The following is a 13,238-nucleotide window of genomic DNA, read 5'->3' as shown; positions in this document are numbered from 1 at the left end:
CCACTTATTGACCTTACACCTGACCTTGACCTTATAGTAAAGGAAATAATTCGGTTCACGGGATTTCTGCTCGACAGCAAATAACCATACGAGGTCACCCAGCCAGATGATGAGCTAGTAGACCAAATTAATAAACTTACTTAACGACAAGCAAAACGATACGAACATGTTCAACGAATAACTCATATCAAAGTTTAATAAGAACTAAGTGTTTGCCGCTATAAGTGACGGCGGCGGAGCAGTGTGACGGGTCGTAACTCTGGACAATAATGACAATATTATATACAGTATATAGAACTATTGTTTACCGAACTTCTGAGAACATGTGATAGATCGGTTATATCATATCAAAGTTGAGTTTAACACCACTGTTCATTATTTGTTATTATGTTCATACACAAGTTTGTCCCAATTTAAGTCAGAACGCTGTACAGTATATGTGTGGTTATATAGTGTGCTTCACATGGTGTTGTTAAAGAGTCCACACCGGCAGTATAGGACGGTGCCGATCTACCACTGTTCTGCTAACCAGGCCGGCTGACGTCATTTGTTTATATGACGTCAAGCGAGTTGGAGTACGCGATTGGTCAACAAGGTTCGGGCTGCACTGCTCTATTTTGCAAGCGTAAACCCCAATTTGTTCGTGCCTCCCCGCCGTTTATCGTTCACCTCGGACTGCTATGTGTACGGTCATATTGTGCCTTTAAATATTAATTGGAATTCAGTAGTACAGTACTTGAGACAACACAACGATGTGTCTATGGCACCGTCGACGTATATGCCACACCAACACGTCATTCACACCCACGTAACATTGATATGAGAAAGCATCAATCTGGCCCCCTAATGCTACGGTACATATATGTGGAGAACCTAAAACTCCGTCGAACTTGAACGCGATCTCTCATCCCCGGATTAGGAAAAACAGTCCCCCGTGAAACTAGGTAGTAAAGCTTGATCTATTGACTGAGGAAGGTGCTGAGGTGCTCACACACAGGTAAATACACCAATTAATAACAACAAGTGAAGCGTCAAGTAAGGTTAATGTGTAATTCCATATAATCATACTTTTACTACAACCATTAGGAGTGTAGCTGCCAGACACTCCGAGAACTGCTACCTTAATATACACAGGTTTAATATAACAATCACGGTGGCGCTGTGTATCTTGAGTCCTCTAAAATTCAAAACGATCTTCCACACACACTGACGTTTAACATATACAATAATTGTTCGGGAACCAAACACTATTTATGATTCCAAATTCCAGGTTATTTCAAGGATTTACAGACCATCGATACTTACAGTCATCTGGGGAAAGACTTGTGAAGGTGGAAACACGATAAAATAAGAGGACAAAATGAACAAACAAGATAAGGTTGGGGTACAGAACTCACCCGTGGTCGTCGACGAAGGAGGTGGAGCCCTTGGCCTGCACGAGCCTATGGGCGTCCCTCATGCTCTTCGCTGAGAGTTTCGCCTCATCCTGGTCAAAAATAATGCATAAGTAATTTTTGTTTCCATCTAAAATTTTTAAATCTTTGGTTTATTTCTCCAGAAGGTCAGTGTAAAGTTTCCCCTTCACTATGATGCAATTAAACTGTTTATTTTTCATTTAATACGAACCAAACTTATCCTAATCTTGGCTTCTCGATCCAGCAAGGAGATAAAAGTTTTATAAATATTCACCCTAATCTAACTCTGGGATTGTTAGGTTAAAAATGTCGTTAAGTTCAGAACACAAAAATGGTTTAGTTTACCTTTCCGTTCTCTGTGAAGTCGTCGCCGTCATTGGAGGCAGAGAAAACGGAGATACCACTATCCCGCGTGGTAGCTGAACTCTTGGGGCGAGAAACGGTGTCGTCCTCTGCCAGCACCTCCTCCTCCACTTCTTCCTCTTCTATCTCTTCCTCCTCGTCTTCATTCTCCTCATAATAATATCCCTCCGACTTCTCCTCCTCATCCAACTCATCGTCAGGATCCGACTGTGAATCCTGCTTACTGGTGGTTATGGCTGAGCGTCTGGACACTGCCGACAATGGAGGGATGACGCTACGAGATCCTGCCCTCGACACCGTCACCAAGTTATCACCTGCACATCAGCCAGAGAATGCTAATATGGTGCGACAGTGACCAATATAATAATAACTAACTAACTTTCCATGATACAAAACGTTATTTCTCGCATGGTGAATAAATGACTAATGAAAATCACATCTCGTCTCAGGATGCGTTAGGGAACATCACAGGCAAATGACAACTGGAATATAAGAATTAAAGTTTTAAATGATTTTTCTAAACAAACTATAGCTCATTTTAAGTAAGAAACGCTATAAAAGTCTAAAGACAACCTAAACTATCTTGGCTTGAGGAGAAACATACACTGTATCTGGCAATACACTATATGGCAAATAACGGACTTGATAACATACCAACGATAACCACTACAGTGTGCCTGATGTAGTGCATTAAATGGACAACAAACTATACAGTACCGAACTAAAATCCAGCATCAGGAATATCATATTAACTCTCCAAAGGTGATAATATTCTAGAGAAGACTGGACAACGTGGCGTTCAATAACAAACCCTTGAGTACAACAGAGCCTTGAGTATAATAAGTCTTGAGTACAATAACAGTCTTGAGTACAACAGAGCCTTGAGTATAATAAGTCTTGAGTACAATAACAGTCTTGAGTACAACAGAGCCTTGAGTATAATAACAGAGCCTTGAGGACGATAACAGAGCCTTGAGTATAATAAGAGCCTGAGTACAATAACAGAGCCTTGAGTACAATAACAGAGTCTTGAGTACAATAACAGAGCCTTGAGTACAATAACAGAGCCTTGAGTACAATAACAAAGCCTTGAATACAATAACAGAGCCTTGAGTACAATAACAGAGCCTTGAGTACAATAACAGAGCCTTGAGTACAATAACAAAGCCTTGAGTACATGTTAGTAGGGAGAATCAAGCCCACCAGACTCACCACCCATTACTATACCATTAGTTAAAAGGATGAAGACTTGTACACACACATTTCTGACGCCATCGACCTCTCCTTGTGACGACCAGGAAGCGTACCTTACCTCACACACATATAATCTCACTGTAGTTTAAAACCAACCTTACATATGACACTTATTAACCTCAACTTTCATAATGTAATGGCTTTAAATGTAATAAAAATGACATTAAATAAACGTGACAAACACAAATGGATTACGTTAGGTTGGATAAGTTCAAGTAACATTTACAACTGATCAATTATCGTTATATTCTGTTACATTATTACATACAGATAATTCCTAAATTATATCTAAAAATCGGTGTTACAATTAAGGTATCCAATAATTCTAGTGTTACAGGGAAGGAAGCAACATTTACTTTGTACCAAGGAACATCTGTTACCTACCACTGAGGGAAAACTCTTACACAGGGAAGGTCACCAGTAATACACTCGACCACCCAAGACCAAACAATATTCCCAAGTCATAAATAAAAATTATCCTTCATATATACGTTGTGTTTTGATAACCTAAATTATTTCCAAGATTAAATTGAGTTAAAATATTCAAATAATATCAACAGGTATTTTTTTGTTATGATAGTATTGATAATTGTATATGGCTGTTACTAGCTATTAGGTCCAAGAAAGTGTTATGCCAATTAGACATATCAGAGAACACAATTGAAGGAAAAGTAAAGGTCAAAGTTGAAACTATATTTACTCACTGTAGGGTGGGGTGGGGTGGGATGGGGTGGGGTGGAGTGGGGTTTTCTGGGAGGGGCTAAAGTCGAAGGAACAAACCCCTCCCCCCTCCCCAACCACTCCCACTCCCCGCCCCTTGATATTAAAAAAAATCTTAGTAATCATATAATAATCAAAATTCCTTGCCTTTACCATTTTAAACTATGACTCAGATTAGAAGTAAACAAATGCTAGTGTCAGGAGCTTGTGTGGCTTAAATTTCTTCAAAATCTACAGAAAATATTGGGAGTCATATCCTTATTGCTCCTTGTGGTAGTATGTGCCACAATATGGGGTTATGAACACACGTTGGTCCTCACCTTGGTCTAGGGGGGCCAGGGCGTTGATCCTGCGGTGTAGTGAAGGCGACTGCGCAGGTCTCTCCCCGAAACGCTGCAGTCCATTACCGCCGCCGTACTTGTTAGGCAGCGGCGAAATAACCTGTAAGCAAAATTACCGTGAATAATGAGACGTGATCCTGGACTAAATGTGGTGTGTGTGTGTGTGTGTGTGTGTGTGTGTGTGTCTGTGTGTGTGTGTGTGTGTGTGTGTGTGTGTGTGTGTGTGGCGTTTGTTCTGGCACTGTAGATACATTGTTAATATATATTACAGTATAATACAAAGATTTTAATAGTAAAGGCGTTTTTATTTATACAGTTAACTATAAAGCAGGTAATTTGGTTATTCCTTCGTTGTGTTTAATAGGGGTCACCACAAGCGTCTACTGGAACAAGCTGAGAGCGGCAATGCTAATTGATTCCAGGCTTGGCTGTCAAACTAATATATTATACTCTTCAAGCCACTGTTGAACTATGGAAAAAATATATTAACCTTTCAGTTCCTGTAATGACAAGAGACATAATTGGTGTTGTAATTCTCCAAATTAAGAGACCTGAATCTGTTATAATGTAAGACCCACATCCACCGGGTTAATCTCATCCACTACCGCCCACCCATCAGTGTACCCCGCCTAGTGTGATTCTGACGTAGCTAACGTATGACCTTCACTGACTCGTCTTCTGGTCTGTTAGTATTACCTCCGACGTCCCCCTCTGCTGCCTGACTATCAACCAATGTTAATCTTACCTGATATTTGAATTAAACTTAACCACGACAATTATAAGGAATACTAGCAGACGCCATGATGAGGGAGGTATTTCAGCGAGTGTTATTGTCAGAAAAATGTGGATTTATCCATTTACCAACGACGTACCCACACCCCACTCCACTCACTCACCTTTATCGACGTTGATGCCGCGGGTGTATGAGGAGCCCTGCCGCAGTTTGCCCAGGTACACCCCACGATAGCCGCCTGCCGGAGGAGAGGTTCATGCAATCATGCACTAGGCCACCCACTGAGGTCAGGTCAGTCTACTGAGGTAAGGGTGTGTAGTGACCAGGCACGGGGCAATTAACTTTGAAATTTAACTAGTTAATTTAATTTTTATGATTTTCTCGATTAAGTTAACCAGCGTTTTAAAAGTTAATTAATTGCCCCATGCCTGTTAGCTACGAGTACGAACGTGTACTGTACAGGAAAGCCAAGGGGATGGATGCTCACTCACTGGTCCGTGTGTTTTATGGTCCATATTTGGTATTTTTCTCAAGAGTCATTCGATAATTAATAGGAGTTAATCGATAAATTTGGAAAAATTTCGAATGGTTACATTAACCAATGTTTAAAAAGTTAACCAGTTAATTAACATCATGCCAGCTAATTACTCACCAACTGTGGGTTTCCGTGGTGATTGTTTGGTGTTACTGTGTTATTATAGAAGTACTTAATTAGTTAAACACCTTAAATTCCAATTCCGAGAAAAAAGTATATTTTGGGGCCCAAATTACTAAGATGTAAGGCTAAATATTTTGTCGATTCCAAATATATGGTCCATAAGTCGACTGCGGGATAATCAGTGGTCGTAATGACGCTTGGAAGATTCTAATGACATTTTTTAATACTAATTACCAGGCATGGGGCAATTAACTCAAATTTAACTAGTTAATTTTCAAAAAAAATTCCGATTAAGTCCCCCGGGTAAGCTAGGCATCTGTAGGAACTTTATAGCCAACATCCTGCACAGGTGTTTGGCTGGACAGATGTTATTAAGAGGCCTTCATCACCAGGACCTCACTATAAGCACAAGAGCCACACACAATGGTTCAACCTGGCGAACGTAGAGAAGCATCAGCCTGAACACTATACTACAGATATTAGTTTATATACACTTATACACCTCGCCTCTACCCATACCTGGCCACCTTAATACTTACAATCCCTTAAGTGGATTAGTTGATAAGTGTTAAGTGAGTCGCACCAACACACTCAAATTCACGATGTTTTTTTTTAGTGTTTAGTTTTATCTTCGAGTAAAAATTGTATTAAACAATGAAAAACTAAACTCAACCATATATTTACGGAGGTGGCAGCGTGACTCACATAACATCTGGTAACGAACACAGAGCTACATATTGCAATGATTTTTTTAATGACGCCTGAAGTGGGAAGAGTTGAATTAATAAGCCAATGATCTATTCTAGAGCAGAGTTATAACAGGATAGAGACAAAAAATGGCTGATGATATGGGAGGAACAGAGTTAATAAAACAGTAACTACTACACGTCGTCACTCACAACAAACACCAACTAACATATGACTATTAAAAAGTTACAATTCACTAATATTTTCATAACTACTCCTCATGTGTTTGGGTGGTGATGGGTGAACAAGACCCAACACGGTAATAATTATACAAAATAATGAAATTAATTATATAAAAAAAAATTGTGTTATCCTCTCATTACATACAAACAAACATTGAGAAGCCGAGTGGTACATAAATTCGTCAGGTTGTAAAATAAACCAACTGTGTGTGTGTGAAGTTTGTGCACAATAACCTTACATATTAAACCCACAATGTATAAAGAGTTACCGTAATATGACCTGAAGAAAAATGTTACCGACAAATATCCTGACATTAAAGTACGATTGACAACCGGCAGTACACTTGAAGCTCAGAGAGAGACAATGGTAGACCTTTAAGCCATCTATTAAACAGGGGTCACTAACCTTTTATTCACTGTATATGAATAATGTAACAAAACCTGCCCAAAGAAAACCAGGACTACCAACAGCGTCTCACTAACCAAGGAAAAAGCTTAGTTTACCCGGAAAAGCAATTACCTGACGCGATCACAACCGTTTTCTTTGATATACTTGTACACCACAGACGAGTCCACCTGCTAAATCTTACACGTTTTCTTTGATACATGAACACCTCAACACTACGTCTTATTCTGCTCTTAGTAATTATAAAGATCATTTGACACTCTCGAGGAAGTTAATAGATTATACAGTAAAAGTCAAAATTAAAACAAATAACGCATCGGCGGGTTAGTCGTCAATATTAACCTTATTAATATCAACACCACTAACCGGGAAAACTCAACTGAACCACATATGTTCACTACAGCATATACTATATTATACTAAAGAAAATATAATCAGAAAGAAATCTACAAGGCCAAGACTAACACCCATACACAACCACAAAGCCTCGACCTCGAACACAGAGATGATAAAATGTGCTGGTTAATAATAATAGAAAACAATTATATGTCAAGTATAGGCTGGAACGACGTAGTAACCTCCACGTCACCCCACCACTAAGGTCACCAGCCAAACAGTTTATCACCAGACTGAATTATTTCTTTAAACTACCTGGGTGTGTTGTTAGGATATGTTAATTAGATGATAGGATTGGGAACATATACTGTAGATTTATGTCCAGTGAGTAATGGTAAAGACACGGGTATGTATGTATGTATGTATGTATGTATGTATGTATGTATGTATGTATGTATAACTTTGTTTTGTAAATGAAAGAGTGGAGAACTATGGTCGCCACTCCTCAGAAATGAAGACGGTACTCTGATTGGCTAACTGTAAATGTATACAGCCAATGAGGGAAAAAGAAACTGGAGTCAGTTTAGCGAATACATAAAAATACGACTAACATTACATAAAATATTTAATGAACTAATTCCCAAACTAACGTCCTTGCATAATTATTTGTTGCTCATCCCTCGTACATGACGCAAGGCAGCGGTGATTAATATGAAAATTGCATGAGTTATACTGTGTTCTATATACTTTGATGATAAACTTCGCCGTGTAGCAGAAAAGTTTAAAAGTAACGAAATGTGGACACGTTAAAGTTCGTTCCAGCCTACGTTTGATATCTTTAGGTATTTAAGTCTTTAGGAACATCAAGATTAGTTTTATAAATTAGTCTAGGATGAACACCACCACCACTAGGACGACACCAACTAGTCATGCTGCCTCTATCCCCATCCCTCCCCCCTCTCCTACCCATTCAAGGAGAGAGGGAGTGGGAGGTGGGGAGTGGGGGGTGCGAATGGGTGTAAATTAAGGTCAATCTCCCCCCATAATGTGACCTGGGTTGACCTGATACCAACCTAAGTCAGAGGGCGCTGTTCTACTGAGGTCAAGTGTGTCCGTCGTCCACAGCGCCAGGCCTCGTTCATCCTGCAAGAAAAAAACATATATCAGACAGACAGACAGACAGACAGACAGACACACCTACACACCCTAAACATATCACTGTTCTCCCAGACACACGTACGGTACTATTACTACGACAATAATGTGTGACAGGTAACACATCCCATCACCCAGACCACCACCTGGTTTGTTCCTTGATCGATATAAGCTACAGTGAGGTGCCAAGACCAACAGACACCAGCAGCGGCCAGTGAACTTTTAAGCTCAAAATATCTGAGAAAATGACATAGTATAGAATGTAGCTCCGACCTGGAGGTAATGCTTTGACCCGTGTTTTACCTGGTGTCATAATGAACACCTGTCACCTTATAATGAGCACCTGTGATTCGCCGCGGTTCACTCTGAGTAACATTTTCCAATACGAATCTATAATATATGAACGTGAACAATATATAACACTGAACAAATTAAGATAATAAAAATAAAATAGAATAAATCTATGAATAAATAAATAAGATAAAATAAAACAAACTGCAAAAAAAATATTATCAAACAAAATCCTATAATATTACTTTGCATCTTGTGACTCATCAACCATCACCTCGTCTATACAGGGAAAATACATACGAAATATGGCATAACCTAGAGACCTACTGAGAATCATGATCTATTACTCGGATTAACACATTAAGTTACGGTACAGTTTTGGAGGTTCCATGTCCTCTTGGTTGTTGATTTGGTGTTGTATTCATGCGTCAAGGGTGAGTCAGACAAACGCCTCATTTCACACTAACTTTTGGGTTGAGTTAATGTACAGTACTAACTTGGTTGATATCGTGCTGTTGGGCGGTGGTGGTGAAACACGTCAATTTTCCATTCTTCCTTGCTCTATGACTACGATTTGTTGTAGCTGGTACTACCCCCCCCCCTCACCCTCTAGACCACACACACACACACACACACACACACACACGGTGACTAAATAAGATGCGAGTCACTACAATATCAACACAATTCAATCCTCGACTTCCGACACAAATGGCTGAGACTCTTGTGCCACCAGAAAGAAAGAAAGACAGACAGACAGACAGACAGACAGACAGGCTAACAACCCCTTAAAGACAATGCTTCTGGCTGGTCTACAAAGAACCATTAAGTAAGTAAGATATACCTGTTGGGGAAAAGAGATTTGCATTAATTGGTTATCAGTGCTGTGTGTGTGTGTGTGTGTGTGTGTGTGTGTGTGTGTGGGATAGAGTGATAAGTTGGGCCAGGGCCATGGATAAGGGTCAGGGCATCTTGTAAGGGTTCATGATGTAGTGTAAAGGGTAGAATAAAGATGTCCCAGGCCACCACGTAGTTGGGTTCTGTCTGAAAAACAATAAATGTTTCAATGTTGTGGCTGCCTTAGTCACCAAGGGGCCGCTGAACCCCTCAGGCTGGCATTTAAGACTTCCTACTACCTGCAATTATGGTCCTGTTCGTTGATTGGCTCGTCTGTAGTGACATTAATTCATTACAACAACATACACCAAACCTGACCTAACCTAATTTAACCAAACCTAACCAAATCTACCCTAACCAAACCTACACTAACTTAACCAAACCTACCCTAACCAAACCTACACTCACCAAACCTACCCTACCCTAACTTAACCGAAACTAACCGAACCTAACCAAACCTACCCTAACCAAACCTACCCTAACCTAACTTAACCAAACCTAACCTAACCTACCCTAACCGAACCTACCCTAACCAAACCTACCCTAACCTAACTTAACCAAACCTAACCTAACCTCCTCATTATATTATGGGGTAGGTAATCACAGAGGCTTCCCTATATGTTAGATACTAGGAGCCGCCTGCGTCCCTTTTAATCTAACATAATTATACTCATCAATTAATATTCATTTTAATATTATAGGGGAAAATGACGTTAAGGGTAAATATATTCATTACATAGGAAGATATTTCATTGTACATTATCCATTTGGTAATAAAAAAGGTTAACTCATCTTTGGGTGATAATTTTGACCTTAGATCACATAATGACTTATTTACTCTTTATCCAGATGAATTTATTGGTCTCAAAAGATTCAAACCAACACCAGAGATCACAGACAGACAGACAACCAGATAGACAGACAGATACAGACAACCAGATAGACAGACAGCTACAGACAGACAACAGACAAGCAGATAGACAGACAGACAGACAGACAGATACAGACCCAGATAGACAGACAGATACAGACAGACAGACAGACAACCAGATAGACAGACAGATACAGACAACCAGATAGACAGACAGCTACAGACAGACAACAGACAAGCAGATAGACAGACAGACAGACAGACAGAAAAAATGAAAAAGGTAGACAAAATTAATTACCAAACAACTTCTCCAGGTAATAAACGTCTACCTAACAAGCAACAGAGGCACGTATACCCCCCCTCCCTACCTTCCCCCACCACCAATTCTCCACACCAAGAACTCTCTCCCTCACCTTCCAGATATTTCTACTCCCCTCCTCCTCCACGTGCCTTTGTCAGCACCCACTATGCCCCGCCTCTGCAGTGTCAACACCCCCCCCTCCTGCAGTGTCAACACCCCCTTCTGTGGTAAGAAGTCCTTTTTCTATCCGGCGAGACAGTGTACACACAATATAGAGCCAGAGGGTAAGGGGGAGCAGGGAAGAGGAGGAAGGGGAAGCATAAGAGGAAGGGAGGAAGAAGGAAGAAAAGACAGGAAGGGAAGGAAGAGGAGAGGGGATGATAAGGGTAAGGGAGGAAGAAGGAAGGGGCTGGTCGATGTAACCCTTCCTTTTCTTCCTTTCAGATAAATGATCATGGCGACCGTCAATTGTTCCTTCCTCACCACACTGCTTACCACCCCTTTAGTACACGACAATAATACACAATTTTTTTCTCTCTCTCTCTCTCTCTCTCTCTCTCTCTCTCTCTCTCTCTCTCTCTCTCTCTCCAGGGACGGGGAGGGAGTTCATGGGGAGCGGACAGACAGACGGACGGACGGACGGACAGAAGGGAGGGAGGGAAGGGAGACTCAATGCCTCTCTCACCCTCTTCTCTCCTCCCTCTTCAAACACATTATAATAGATCACGGTGCTTGCTGGGAGGAGAGAGGATGGGGAAGAAGGAGGAAGGGAGGGAAGGGAGGAAGGGAGGGGAAGGGAGGGGAAGGGTTTCATGTACAATTATCAATATCATCCTCATTTCACAACCACCATCACTACTAAAATCCCACGCGGTATATTTCTCACGGTACTATAATGCTTTAGGACTTACAGGTCACGGTAGGAAGGTAACGAGTCGCTGGGAATTGTGTTCGCCAGGTAAAGGTGGAGAGTGTTCGTTCAGTAAACACAAAGATGGATGGAAAGTTGATGTAAGACCATAATAATGTTTCCAGGGCGATGATTAATGGTGTTTATCACAGGCTTACGACACTAACCACCCCAGGATAGCACAGTCACACGTATACACAACCACGACAGACACACACACACACACGATACAAAGAATTACAGTATCCACGTGTACATGTATACTATTATCCATGTACACCAATCACCACGCACACTCACGGAACGAAACTAAACATGTGCACCACACTCACACACAACACAGATATTTCACAGAACATGTGACCCGTAGACGACAGGTGTGTGGTGAATCATCTGTTCAACACACCTGTGCCTCTACCTGAGACTATGGTGAGGGAGGTAGGAGTGTGTGGGAGGTGGTTGAATGGAAGAGGGAAATAGAGGTGTGAGTGGAAGGGAGGTGTGAGAGTGTGTGGGAGGGAGGGGGAGTAGGAAAATATGAGAGGTAGTGAAATAGTTGAGAGGGAGTGTGTGTGTGTGTGTGTGTGTGTGGTGTGTGTGTGTGTGTGTGTGTGTGTGTGTGTGTGTGTGTGTGTGTGTGTGTGTGTGTGTGTGAAATGAACGCAAGCACACAGTCACCTCACGCACCACCAACACAGCTACTGACATAATCCCACAAGAACCATCCTGCTAATCCCCACCAGACGCCGCCCGGAGGTAATAATAACAACCCTTACCGTAGAAGGCTGCAGGAGTCACAGGTGTAATAGCAGTCAGGTAAGAAGCGAAATAACTGTACCTGGAGAAAATTCAATAAGAGGCCTGGATAGTGTGTTACCGTGTGTATTTTGATTCAGGGTGCGTGTTGATGGGTGCGGCGCTTGGTGCGTGGGGGAGGGGTCTTTACCTGCTGTGTCTTCTGATTATAGGTGTGTGTGTGTGTGTGTGTGTGTGTGTGTGTGTGTGTGTGTGTGTGTGTGTGTGTGAATGCTTCAACCAGGGGTCTCTTAGCTACAGTCACTCAGTTTGACCTTCTGCACGACACCACTTCATTGAGATATATTCCTACACATACTTGTTAGGACGTGTTACTTGACACCGTAGGATCTCTAAGGACCCGAGATGGAACAAGGAGAGAGGGTGTCAGGGGGAGGGTGTCAGTCTGTCAGGATGGAGGGTGTCATGGTCTAGACGTCTCAAGGTCACACAGGTGTCGATACGTAACAATTAAATGACAGGTGTAACATCCTGCTCGTAACACACACACGACTCTTCTTAACCCCCCATCCTGATTGCTCTTATTGACCGACCTTGATGACGTCATGGTGAATCCCTTTCACAAAGACCATTGTGGGGGGAGGGAAGAGGAAGGGGGAGGTAGGAAGCGTGAGGGTACGTATTTAGGTACGTGTATTTGGTATTAACGAGTGAGTGTATGTATATATGTATGCATGTGTGTACAGTATGTATAGAGGGCAAGAAAATAATTGTTATGAAACTAAGTCGCGGGATAACTATGTAACCATTACTATAACAACCATCATTATAACCCACCACCACTACAATCCTCTGTATCCTAACTACAACCCTTACAATCAACATCATAACAACCACCACCA

General features: G+C 41.4%; 1 protein-coding gene across 1 annotated transcript in view; it reads right to left on the bottom strand.

The window, feature by feature from the left end:
• Positions 1-13,238, bottom strand: part of LOC121856821 (TOG array regulator of axonemal microtubules protein 1-like) — a 79,247-nt gene that overhangs the window by 27,220 nt on the left and 38,789 nt on the right. The window contains exons 8-13 of the mRNA XM_042352547.1: positions 8,229-8,298; positions 4,990-5,064; positions 4,531-4,562; positions 4,073-4,193; positions 1,761-2,092; positions 1,398-1,486 (exon numbers count right to left, since the gene is read on the bottom strand). Coding sequence (XP_042208481.1) covers positions 1,398-1,486; positions 1,761-2,092; positions 4,073-4,193; positions 4,531-4,562; positions 4,990-5,064; positions 8,229-8,298 — 719 coding nt within the window. The remainder of the gene's footprint in view (positions 1-1,397; positions 1,487-1,760; positions 2,093-4,072; positions 4,194-4,530; positions 4,563-4,989; positions 5,065-8,228; positions 8,299-13,238) is intronic.

The sequence above is a fragment of the Homarus americanus genome, unplaced genomic scaffold (assembly GCF_018991925.1).
Source record: "Homarus americanus isolate GMGI-L3 unplaced genomic scaffold, GMGI_Hamer_2.0 scaffold43075, whole genome shotgun sequence".
NCBI lineage: Eukaryota > Metazoa > Arthropoda > Malacostraca > Decapoda > Nephropidae > Homarus > Homarus americanus.
Note: the sequence above shows the minus strand (reverse complement) of the source record. Positions and strands in the feature narration are given on the sequence as shown.